The sequence below is a fragment of the Sciurus vulgaris genome, assembly GCF_902686455.1.
Source record: "Sciurus vulgaris genome assembly, chromosome: 8".
Lineage (NCBI taxonomy): Eukaryota > Metazoa > Chordata > Mammalia > Rodentia > Sciuridae > Sciurus > Sciurus vulgaris.
The window spans coordinates 85,145,736-85,158,093 of NC_136468.1; the positions used below are offsets into that span (position 1 = coordinate 85,145,736).

The 12,358-nt window shown below is 34.5% G+C and overlaps 1 protein-coding gene across 1 annotated transcript in view; it reads left to right on the top strand.

The window, feature by feature from the left end:
- Positions 1–865: 865 nt before the first annotated feature.
- Positions 866–12,358, top strand: part of STK31 (serine/threonine kinase 31) — a gene marked incomplete at both ends in the record, with an annotated part of 86,693 nt that continues 75,200 nt past the window's right edge. The window contains 5 exons of the mRNA XM_079152629.1: positions 866–915; positions 3,310–3,356; positions 3,446–3,498; positions 7,575–7,673; positions 11,765–11,839. Coding sequence (XP_079008755.1) covers positions 866–915; positions 3,310–3,356; positions 3,446–3,498; positions 7,575–7,673; positions 11,765–11,839 — 324 coding nt within the window. The remainder of the gene's footprint in view (positions 916–3,309; positions 3,357–3,445; positions 3,499–7,574; positions 7,674–11,764; positions 11,840–12,358) is intronic.

A 12,358-nucleotide genomic window follows, 5' to 3' on the forward strand; every position in this document is an offset into this window, starting at 1 on the left:
TCTTTACTTGATGTGTGATTCTGTTAATAGTGATTCTAGAAAGTGCAAACTAATGTACGGTGAAAGTAAGTCAAAAGGTAGATGAGGGGGAGCCAGGTATTGTAAGTAGTTGTGTGAAAACTCTTGGGGTTGATGGAAATACTCATCTTGATTATGGTGGTGATTTCAAAAGTATATATAATTATTCACTTAACATAGTGTACACTTATGCAGTTTTTGTGCATAACCTATACCTCAATCAAGCTGTAAAATTTAATTGGAGATAATTTTAAATTGTGCAAGATTTGCCACAACGTGCAATATTTACAGCTAAAGTACATTAAATTTTTTACTTTTTAACTTCGTGGAAAAAAAACCCGGCAAGAGAAAGCGTATGCTAAAGCCGGGTTTAGAAACGCATGTAAAGCAACTGACTTGTAAAACACATTTTCTATTATTAAGGTAATTTTCTCATTTGCGTCTTGTACAAAATATGTTGGAAATGTAGTTTGGGAGTTTTGAGGTTTAACCCCGTATTAATAAATTAGGAAAGACCACACAATCGCACGCCACAGTGTTGCCTGGTGGTTCAACGCTCAAAAACTGAACCAGCCACTGGCCCACAGGTGTGATCCGGGTCTGTAAATGGCCAGCACGCAGCCTCAGTACTACTTTAGGCGTGCAGGTCTCTGCACAAGGGCACCGCCTCCGCGGTCACCTGAAGTGGCTGCAGCTTCCGCTAAACCCGGATGATGGCTCAGCGCCGTGCGCGCAAGCGCAGTGTGGGTCCCGAGGCGCCGAAGCACGCGCGGTAAGCGTCTGCACGTGCGCGGCTTCGGCCGAGGGCTTTCTACTGTGGCGGGCGGCGGTGTGAGGAGGGTTCGACATGTGGGGCCAGGGCCACTTTTCAAGAGCGTCTGTGACGGAAAATGTGAGGTCAGTAGGAGTCCTTGTGGCAGGTGGGATGGTGGCTGCTTGAAGGACCTTAGTTTTGGGGCTGGTTGCAGTTTAGGGCTCCAGTTCGGGTCGAGGCCTATTTTCCGGCCTTCTGCACCCTGGGGCCGCGTGGGGCCGCGTAGGGCCGCCTGGCGCCGCTGAGGGGCCACGGGCACCCCGGTTTCAGAATTCGGTGCCTGGAAGCGAAAATGGCCAGCAGATAACAGGCCTGAGTGTTGGTGAAGATCGGGACCCCAGGCCTGTGCTGCGGTGGAGTTAATTGCTCCCTTTCCACCAAATCTGCCCCACTTAATTTCCAAAGGCCCTCATACAACAAGAGTCAAGCCACCTGTGCCTGCCTCGTACAAATTCTCATTTTGAAGTGGAGGTTTGGTAATCCACAGTGGAAGAAAGTGGGTACTGCGGCAGTGCTGCGTGGTCGGTCGTGTGGGCAAATCATTTAAAAATAAGATTTAAAAACTGGTAGAAATTAGCTTCTTAGGACAAGTGGTGAGTTTTCCAAAGTAAACTTTTTTTTTTTTTAATTAAGTTTCAGACATAATGTCTTACAGAGAAACATAATCTCTCTAAACAGATTCCAATTTTGTTTTACAGGTTTTCAGTCAATTGAATTTAAAAATTACTTTTGACCAGTATTGGAGAATCCTTATTTTGAAGATGTTTGAAAGGCATTTAGTGTATTTGAAGAAAAAAAAATTTTTAAAGTTGTAACAAAAATCATAAGAATGAAGTTTGAGATTTTTATGAGCCTTTTTTTTTTCTGTTATGAAGGGTTAATAACCTTTTCTGAGAGAGCTTAGTTCAAACTTTGGTATAGTGGTGTTCATAGATAACTTTTAAAGCTCTTAAAAAAGTACTTTTTAAAAACATGACAGACTTTAAGATGTTGGTCTTTTAAAAACTGTTCTGTGAAGAGCTTTTGATTTTCAACTCCCCTCTCCCTTCGTCCTGTACAACATATAGCTGCACAGAGTATTTGTCTTAAAACTCAAGATCATAAAAATAGTATTTGGGGGGAAAAAAGAGAAAAAGTCTTGCCAGCTAATCATGCCAAGTTGATATATATCAGATTGTTGATATATATCTTCTGTTAATTACTTTTTTTCTGAGAAGGAAATAAAATCGGTATTGGAACACTTAAAACATTTTATTTTCCTTCAGTATTTATGAATGGAAAGTACAATATTCTAGTGTGTCCAGAATAAAATTACAAAGTGGAAGACACTTATTTTGAAATACCTTGCGGTTGGGAAAGTATAAGGGTATGTAATGAAATTGTTTTTGGAGTCATGGGCAAAACTTGATATATTTCACCGTCTTTAGTCTCAGGGTATTTTCAAAAAACAGCAGCCTCTGTGCCTTTTAAGTAAAATTAGTTATCAGTATGAAGCATCTGTGATGTTTCTCTTTGCTTACATTATGGAAGCCTTCCTCTTGAGAAGGTATTAATTTATTATGAAAAATGTACATTGTTCCAAAGTTTTGATTTATGTAAGTGATCAAAATGCATGACATCTTCAGTGTAAATTTATTCCTGTTTTAATTTTTTCCCCTTTTATTTATTGGCGCATTATAGTTGTACATTATGATGGGGTTTGTTCCATATTTGTATGTGCATACAATATAGCAACATAAATTTGGCCAGTATCACTCCTCAGCCCGTCCCCTCTCCCTCCCATCTCTTGGTCCCTTTCCTCTGTAGATCTTCCTTTGATTTTCTTGTGATCTGTTACCCCCACTTTTTTTTTCCTTTTGCCTCTCTTCCACATATGAGAGAAAACATATGACCCTTGATTATCTGAGTTTGGCTTATTTTGCTTAACATAATGTTCTTTAGTTCCATCCCTTTTCCTATAAATAACATAATTTCATTTTTCTGTAGGGGTGAATAAAACTCCATTGTGTATGTATAACACATTTTCTTTATTTATCCATCGATAACCATCTAGGCTGGTTCTGTAGTTTGTTGTGAATTGTGCAGTTATAAACATGGGTATGCTTGTATCACTGTAGTATGATGACTTTAATTCTTTAGGATAAATACTGAGGCATGGTATAGCTGGGTCACATGGTGGTTTCATGACTAGTCTTTTGAGGAACCTCTGTATCTTTCAGTGTAAATTTGTAAAAGTTTGGTTAAAGATAATTTTAGGAATAGAGATTATAAATGATGAAATTGTAAGCTACAGTTTTCTCACAAGAATAGAACTGTTGAAGGAAATATATTTTAGCTCATTTTTAATATGGAGTTTGAGTTTTGACAGAATTCATTAGGGTAGAACATACTTGAAAGAATTTGAGCATGTGTAGTATGGTCTTAATTGTTAATGGATGGATTATTATAAGCTAATTCAAGGTATTGAATTGTTTTAGTTTTTCAGGAATTGTCCAAATGGATGAAGATATACATTATAATAAAGGTACTGATGCTTACAATTATTTTTTGGGTGTAAGAGCTAGATTATATTGATTAATTTCTAATTTTCTTTACATTGTGATTTGGTTTTAGTCGAAGATGTGGTTGGAAGTCATGTAGAAGATGCAGTAACATTTTGGGCCCAGGTAAATAGCAGCTGGGTTGATTCCCCCTTCCCCCAACCCATCTTCCCCAACAACAACAAAACAACCAGGAGTAAATATATTTTTCATGATCACTGCCTACTTTTTATTAAATTATTTAGCCCCAAGCATTATTAAGATATAACTGGTTATAACTGGAACTATAGTTGAAGTATGAGTAGTATATTCATAATAATGAGTAAAAAAAAAGTTAAAACTATCAAGATTTTGACTTCAGAATTACTCAGTATAATTAATTCCAACCTAATTAAAGAGGCTAGAGAGTATTGTATAATTGGTGAAGTTATAGCCCCATCTAGGGGTCTTTTTAAAGATTGTTTCTTGAAAGAAATTTTAAACTGTCATTTTCTAATTAAATTCCATTTATTTAGCTTTCTGATTCTGTGCTGTTCTTCAACTCATTCACAAAGATTTTCTGTTCCTTTATAAGGAAAGCTTGCTTGGTCCTATCATGGACATATTTAGCACACATGGACCCATCATAGGTCCTGCTGATGTTTTTCATTCATACAATCTCAAGAATTTTAGGTCTTACAGAACAAACCCCTCAAAGTCTGCCTGAGCACACACGACATGAAGAAATTTAGTGCTTTCTCAACCTTTTTGTTATAAAGGAAAACAATTATATTACCACGGATTTGGGACAGCTTAGTTTTGTTAGAGACTGAGCATAGGAAAGCCTGTGATGGTATGTCAAACACTGGACCATTCCCAATGCTCTTATGCCAGCTCAAAGAACTTTCCTGAAAGCTCTTTGCTCTTCAGATGGTGGCTGATTGTAAAGTGAATAAAAAGCCAGGGAGGAGAAAAAGCTACCGTATCTCTTGATACCACTTCTCTAGAAGAGAAAGAAAACTCATTTTTTTTTCCTGTTTGCTTAACAAATATTCTGCTTATGCACATATTCCCTAAAAGGGTTCCCACATGTTCTAGTTCTATATCCATTGTTTCTGGATTAATAGTACCTTTATCACTCTATGCTTCAGATTGGATGGTAAATTATATGTTGAAGCTCATTATATTGGAACATCATATATTTGCTTAAATAACATTTTCTAGACCAGTGCTGTTTGGTAGACTTATAATGTGAACCACACAATAAATTTAAATATATTGTATCAGCCACATTGAAGAAAGTAAAAAGGAACAGGTAAATTTAATTTTATTAAAATACATTTTATTCAACTTAACATATTCAAAATATTGTTTGAAAATATAATCAGCGTAAAATATGAATAAGATCTTTTATATTTACCTTTTCATATTAAGACTTTGAAATCCATTGTGTATTTTAGACTTAAAGCACATCTCAAATTAGACTAGCCACATTTTAAGTAGTTATTGGCTATTGTGTTGATTAGTACAGTTCTGGACTTTGATTTCTGTTGATCTTATTTATGAAGCTGTTGATTAAATTTGGATCTCTGATTTAAGCTACAAGTTAAAAGTATTGGTTAGGAAATAGTTTGTAGGCCACAGAGTCTCTTTTGCAGCTATTCAGTTCTGCCAACTTTGCTATTATAGTGTTAAAACAGCTGTAGATATAGATGTGAACCAGTGCATTTAGCTGTAATCCAGTAAGCTTTATTTTCCAAAACCAATGGCCCAATTTGCTCACATCTGATTTAAGTCTCGAATTTGAGGCTCCTTTAGAAATTTAAATACATTTCAAAAGGTTGGGAAACATTCCTTAAATGGATGAAAAGATGAAATGTTAAAACTGTGGCATCCACATGAATCTAATTAATTTCAAGAAGCAAATTGTAAGCTTTAGTTGGGATTAGGGTGGATATGAGCATGAAAAAAGAGATTTGGAAATACGTAGAGGCAACTCAGGGTGAAGATCTATTCATATATATTGTTTTGCTGCCACTGTGGATTTCTGCCAAATAAGCCACTTAGAACACTTCAGAATTATTGTTGTGCCCAGTCAGATGAGTGACAAAGGATCTTAAGTATTTTACCTCTACTTACTATTTTTAAAGAAAGAGTTTCCATTTATTTTAGTCCATATAGTAACAGTATGACTATGTGGAATATTTTGAGGTATTCTGAACTTAGCAAATTTGGGGGGTATGTTCACAAGGGCTAACTCTAAGGTTTCTTGGGGTTAGTTTAACTTTTCTTGATTTTTTTTTTTTTTTTTTGATATGGAGATACTGATATTTGTTATATTGTTTTTGGAACTGTTCTCCCAGAGTTCAGTCATCACAGGTAATCATATTTTTTATAGCTTTGCTGAAAATTTTGTTCATGTATTTCTTGAGAGAGAGAAAGAGTGTGTGTGTTCGTATGTGTATTTAATTCTTTACTTGGAAATAGATTTAGACTAAAGGAAAGTTGCAGAATTAGTATGGAATTTTTCTGTATACACTTTTCTTTTCCCTTGCTATTGGGGATTGAACTACTCAGGGGCAACTGAATCACTAACCACATCCCTAGCTCTATTTTGTATTTTATTTAGAGACAGGGTCTCACTGAGTTGCTCTGTTCCTCATTTTTATCAAGACTGGCTTTGAACTTGGGATCCTCCTGCCTCAGCCTCCTGAGCTGCTGGGATTACAGGTGTTTGCACCCGGCTTTCTGTCTACTCTTCACCCAACTTCCCTTAATGCTCATTTCTTTTATAACCATAGTATAATGATCAAAGCTAGAAAATTAGCATTGGTACAGTGCTATTAACTATAGTCTTTATTTAAATTTTATCAGTTTTATTTCTTTTGATCTTTTTTTTTTTCTGTACCAGTATCTAATTTAAGATTTCACATTGTACTTTGTTGTGTTCCTAGGTCTTCAACCTTTGATACTTTCTCAAATTTTCCCATATCGTGACTTTTGATATTTTTGATGAGTATTACTCAGTTTTTTTCATATAGTATCCCTTCATTTAAGTTTGTTTAATGATTTCTTCCATATAAATTGGCAGGAATACACAGAAATGATGATGTTTCCTCCTGAGTGCAGAATATTGGGGAATTCATGATGTCAATATGTTTCATTATTGATGATGTTAACCTTGATGTGCTTGATTAAGGTGGTATCTTCTGTTTTTTTTCCATCATAATTACTCTTTTCCTTTTGTTACTAATAAATGTTTTAGGGAACGATACATTGGAGCTGTTTAATCTTGTTTCTACTCAGCTTTTTCACCCACAGTTTTTTTGGGGGAGTACTGGGGATTGAACTCAGGGGTACTTTACCACTGAGCTACACCGCCAGCTCTATTTTGTATTTTATTTAGAGACAGGGTCTCACTGAGTTGCTTAGTTCCTCGCTTTTGCTGAGGCTGGCTTTGAACTAGGGATCCTCCTGCCTAGGCCTCCTGAGAATCTGGGATGACAGGCGTATGCCACTGTTCCCAGCTCACCCACAAATTTTATTATTTATTACTGTGATATTTGGCTAATGCTGATTTTCTTTTCTCATTCCTTTTGCATTGCATTTATTAATTGTTATTCTGTAAGGAAGAGCTGTCTTTTCTCTATCATTTAAAATTATTTAATAATTTACTTATATTAATATATATATGAATATTTATTCCACTATTTATAACCCATTGCTGTCATTATTTATTTTGTTCTTTAGATAATTCAGTTTTGTCCATTAGGACAAAAGTTGGTCAAAGAACACAGATGGATTACTTGGTCCTTAAATATGTTCCATTCTTTTTCTGAGCACTTCTTTTTTTTTTTTTTTTTTTTTTTTGACACCATCAGATGCTCTAGGATTATCTTTTATTTCCTAGCTTTAGGATCCTCTTTTATTTACTAGCTTTGGAATCACCCAGTCTCCAGGAACCCTGTTTATCTATAACTTACTAACAGTTGGTATCTTGTTTGAATTCCAAGTTAATTTAAGCCAATTAGGAAGTAAACATTTTTTATAGACTAGTCTCATTTCTTATAAGAACTCATTTTAATTATGAAAAACTACTGATGTAAGAATTCAGTCTGATGTCTAATGTTTCAGAATCTTTTAAATGATTAATAGAACCCTCAGTTATATAACATTGTTAAGTAATTTACTGAATCTCAAACTTTATCTGTTCTTCTTCTTAGAATATCAATAGAAATAAAGATATTATGAAGATTGGTTCTTCACTCTCTGAAGTTTGTCCCCATGCCAATTCAGTTTTTGGGAATCTTGATCCAAAGAAGGTGAGCCATATTCTTGGATATAGTTATTTCATCCCTCTTGTTAGCTCTCTTACATCTCATATTTTTATAGTTTTGGTCTTTCGGGTCTATTTGAAAGGATTTTAGAATGTGTAAACAATACTCATAGTAAATATATTCATTTAAAAATACTTAATGGACTGAATATTATTTTGTCTTAAAACAGAAAGAAAACCTGACAGCTGCAATATCAGCTGCAATATGGATAAGTCTCGAGAAGTTTCACTGTTTTAAAGGCTACAATTATTTCCAGCAAATTTTTGGTTATGATATAAGGGAGAGGTCAAATATTTTTCCCCATATGGATGTAACAACTTTGCCAGCATGACTAATTAAAAAGCCATTATTTCTTTATCAACATCTTTATTTTAAATAATTGACTCTATAGAGTGTTAACCAGTTTTTTCATAATACTAGATGCCCTTGGGTGCATTAATTTCTTTGACAAGAATTTACCCTTTGAACATTTCTATAAGTGCACAAATACGTTTATACAAACATGTTTATTTCAGCATTTAAAAAAAATTTCAGCATTATTTGTAATGGGCACAACTGAGGGTTAACTAAACGTCCTTCAGTATTTTACAATAGTAGTAGTAATAATAATAGTTAACATTTACTTCCTTTGTGGGGCAGTATTCTAAGCACTTTTTGCTAATTCATTTAATCCTCATAGTGCCCTTATAAGGCAGGTGTTTTTATTATTTTATATTTTTTTTCCTGAAATTTAGAAACAGCCAGGATAACTCTCTATGAAAGTCACTAGCTAGTTAAGGGTGGATCCACCCACCTCTTTGACTGTTAACTCTATACTGGAAAATTTAATGGATTTTGGAATATTAACTGATCATTTTTTGAGGGCTGGTACTAGGATGAGGCAAGTGTTAAAATTTCAGAGGTACTCACCTTTGTATTTCAAGTGCCGAGTTGGCACCTGAGAGTGAGTACCTCCATAAATTTTGTTTGGTGGGTGCCTACCTTTTATTGACTTGCTCCAGGCCTTGGCTGTTTAAATAGGGAGATTGCTGTAGTCTAAATTCCGCCCCCCCCCCCCCCCCAAGAATTTACATGTTGAAGTCCTAACCCCTAAGGTTATGTACTGAGTTGGGGCCTTTTGAGAGGTGATAATATCATGAATTAATGTCCGTATAAAAGAAGTGTCAGGGAACTTGTTTACCTCTTCCACCATGTGAAGATATATGAAAGTAGCAAGAAGGTGTTGTCTCTGAGGAATAGAAACATAGTAGGTATTGAATTTGCTGGTTGCTTGTTCCAGAATTTCCCAGCCTTCAGAACTGTGAGAAATGAATGTATTATTTGTGAGATATTCAATCTAAGGTATTTTGCTGTAGTAGCCCAAAGAGACTTAAGACAGGGTTAGATCTGTGTTTTCTAAGAAGGAATAAGGCACAGGATGGTGTACACAAGGTAAGCACATATATGTAAATAAAACCCAGATGGTAGCACGTACATCCTAGTGTATATGTGAAATTAGTGTAAATGTAAAATTATTTTCTGGAGACACAGGTTGGAGAGTGGTCTTACTCTTTTGATAGTTATTTGTGTTTGCTGAGGATTGAACCTAGGGCTTTCCACATGCTAAGCACATGTCTACATTCTACCACTGAACTAACTCAGCCCTTTTATGTGTTTCGATTTTCTTTTTTAATAATGTACCTCTGTTAGTTTAGTTTTAAAACAATTAAAATCCCAATGGCATATGTAAAAATGTGAAAGAAATTTAGAAGAAGGAACGTAGTTTGGAACTAATTATCAGATGGATAAAGTAATGCAATTTGTGAAGTTTCTTGTTAGCATCACTGAAGTCTATGATTATATTTAACATGGTTTTAATATTAACAATATTAATACCTTTTTCTCTGTTGACTATAAAATAAATCACTTGCATTTCCAAAAATTCAAATTAGCTTCAGTTATAGTAATCTGATTATAAATTATTACTTGCTCATCTCTGATTATACTTTGTAAAATTTTCTTGGTGATCCTAGTGGTTTTCTTCTTTTCACCTTGTAGGGCAGGTCAGTTGCTATGGATAGATGGAGTTGTGGGACAAGAAAATTGGGCCCAGGCATAATTGGAATGAATACATAGTTCTGACTGTTCTCTCAGTATAAGACTATTTGGGACAGATTTATATGTTAGGGTGCTTCTGATTATTTACACTTTTAGAGCCAAGAACTTCAGATTTCTCAGCTTGGTTGGATCCCAGCTCTATTCCTGGATACAAGTATCCTCATTCTTGCATCAGCTGGATTATAATAATGTTCCATTTTTTCACTTGCCTTATACCAAATGTTAATTATATTGGTATATTACTACAAAGCCTAATTAAAGATAATCTGATCTTTTACAGAGTTTGAAATTGGATTAGAACTGTTGATTATCTGTTTTTGCTACCAAATCTGTTTGCGTACTAAAAAATGAAGTAAAATGATTGGGAGAAGGTTCCATGCTATTGGTGTTCTTTCTTGACTTCTAGTTGTTGAATGTTAGCTGAGGGAACCAGAGTTTAGTACTAATTAAACAGACCTATCATTTGTAGCCTTTGATTTGCTTAATACACATTTTTGTCTTTGGTTTTGTCTTTGTCATTTTGGGGAATTAAGGGTTTTTAGATTTCACACTGTGTATTACTTTTGCTTTAAAATAAATCTGTGAATTTGTTCCAGTTCACTGATATGTTTTAAATTAATTTTATACTCTGTCATTGAAAGTAGTGTTCCTTAACCCTTTTTTCATGATTCTCTCCTAAGGAGCATTTTAGACTTGTTTTTTCCTGATGGGCCTTTTTTCCTAAACATGTTTTAATATCAAAGATATATTGTATATCTATGTTGTCAGGTAGGGCTACAAACCATTTTAATAGCTAAGATCCCTTTTCCTCTGTCCACTAAAAGCCACTTTTCATTCCCTTGGGGAAAATATTGCCTCAACTGAGAATGTGTGACAATGTGGTTATCAACCTGGAGTGATTTTTGTATCCCACACTCCTACTCCTAGGAGACATTTGAAAATGTTTGTGGAAGTTTTTTGGTTGTCACAACTGAAAGTGATAATACTGACATCTAGTGGATGAAGGTCAGGGAAATGCTGGTAAATATCTTAAAATGCATAGGATAGAGGACAGTCCTCTGCTCACCTTCAAAGAATCAAGTCACAAATGTCAGTAGTGCTAAGGCAGAGCAAATGACTGAAAGTATGCCAAGTTTTTTTATTAGGCTTTTTTATTAAACTGAAATGTAAATTTATTGAATAAATGAAAATTCATTGTTCAGGTTATTGTCTAATTTTATCCCTTTGATATCATTAATATCATATAAAGTAAGAAGTATAAAAATATCTTGGTTGATAGGACATATAGATTCCACCATGGTTGAGAATTAGACTTATGTAGAATACTCAGCATATTTAGGTATAAGAATAATTATAACTGTTTATGTTTTCACACATTAAAACAGTATCATTTTAAGTCTTTGATACTTGTGTTTTTTTTTGTTTTGAGTGGTTTTTTTTTTTTTTTTTTTTTTTTTTTTTTTTTGGTGCAGTACTGGGGATTGAACCCAGGGCCTCATGCTTGTGAGGCTAGCACTCTACATCCCCAGCCTTCTTTTTATTTTGAGACAGAGTTTCACTAAGTTGCTTAGGCTGATTTTAGACTTGTTATTGATCTTCCTGCTTCAGCCTCTGAAGCTTTTATTTGAAATGCAGAATAGTGTAATGGACTTGGAGAGGTTCTTCTGTGTACTAACTTATGACAGTTGGGTACAGAATGGTAAAAACAAAACATCTGCCTTATCAAGTTATGAGAATTTAATAAGTTATTGTATGTAAAATGCTTATTGGCACACAGTAAGCACTTAATAAATGCTAATCTACTTAGTGTGCTTTTCATTAGGGCTGCAGCTCAGTGGTAGAGCACTTGTCTTGCATATGTGAGGCACTGGGTTTGATTCTCAGCACCACATAAAAGAATAAAGATATTGTGTCCATCTACAACTAAAAAACATTTTAAAAAAAGATGCCAAATAATTTTGCTTTATTTTTCTCTGTAGATTTATGGTGGATTATTTTCTGAAGATAAGTGTTGGTACAGATGCAAAGTACTGAAAATCATCAGTGATGAAAAGGCAAGAAATATGTGTTTGATTTTTTGCCTTAAGGAATATTCTGCTTCCAAAATTTGATGGCTTATTTCGCCCATTATTGCATATTCATAGTACTAATAAGGACTGATTTAGTGAACTTATAAGTTGAAACATGTTTTTCTCCTAGTGAACACAAAAGAAATTAGCATCTTGAAAACAGATAAGATTTAGGAATAGTCTTCTAAATTTAAGTTGTTTTATAATTATCTTAGATTGTCAAAGAATAGTTGATGTAGCTTGTGGATTATTTTTGGTGACTGGTTGTTTCTTTGCATCTCAGTTTTTAATAATGTTTGGTCCTTGCTCATGTGTAACCTTTAAAGTTCATTTTGTTAAGATTGATGAATAGTAAAAGCACATTTGATCCTGAAGTTAGGTATATTTTTTTCTTAGTTGCAAATTTTTTTTCGCTGCTATTTTGCAAAATTTCTTTTTTTTTAAAATTGTAAACAAATGGGATACATGTTGTTTCTCTGTTTGTACATGGAGTCAAGGCATACC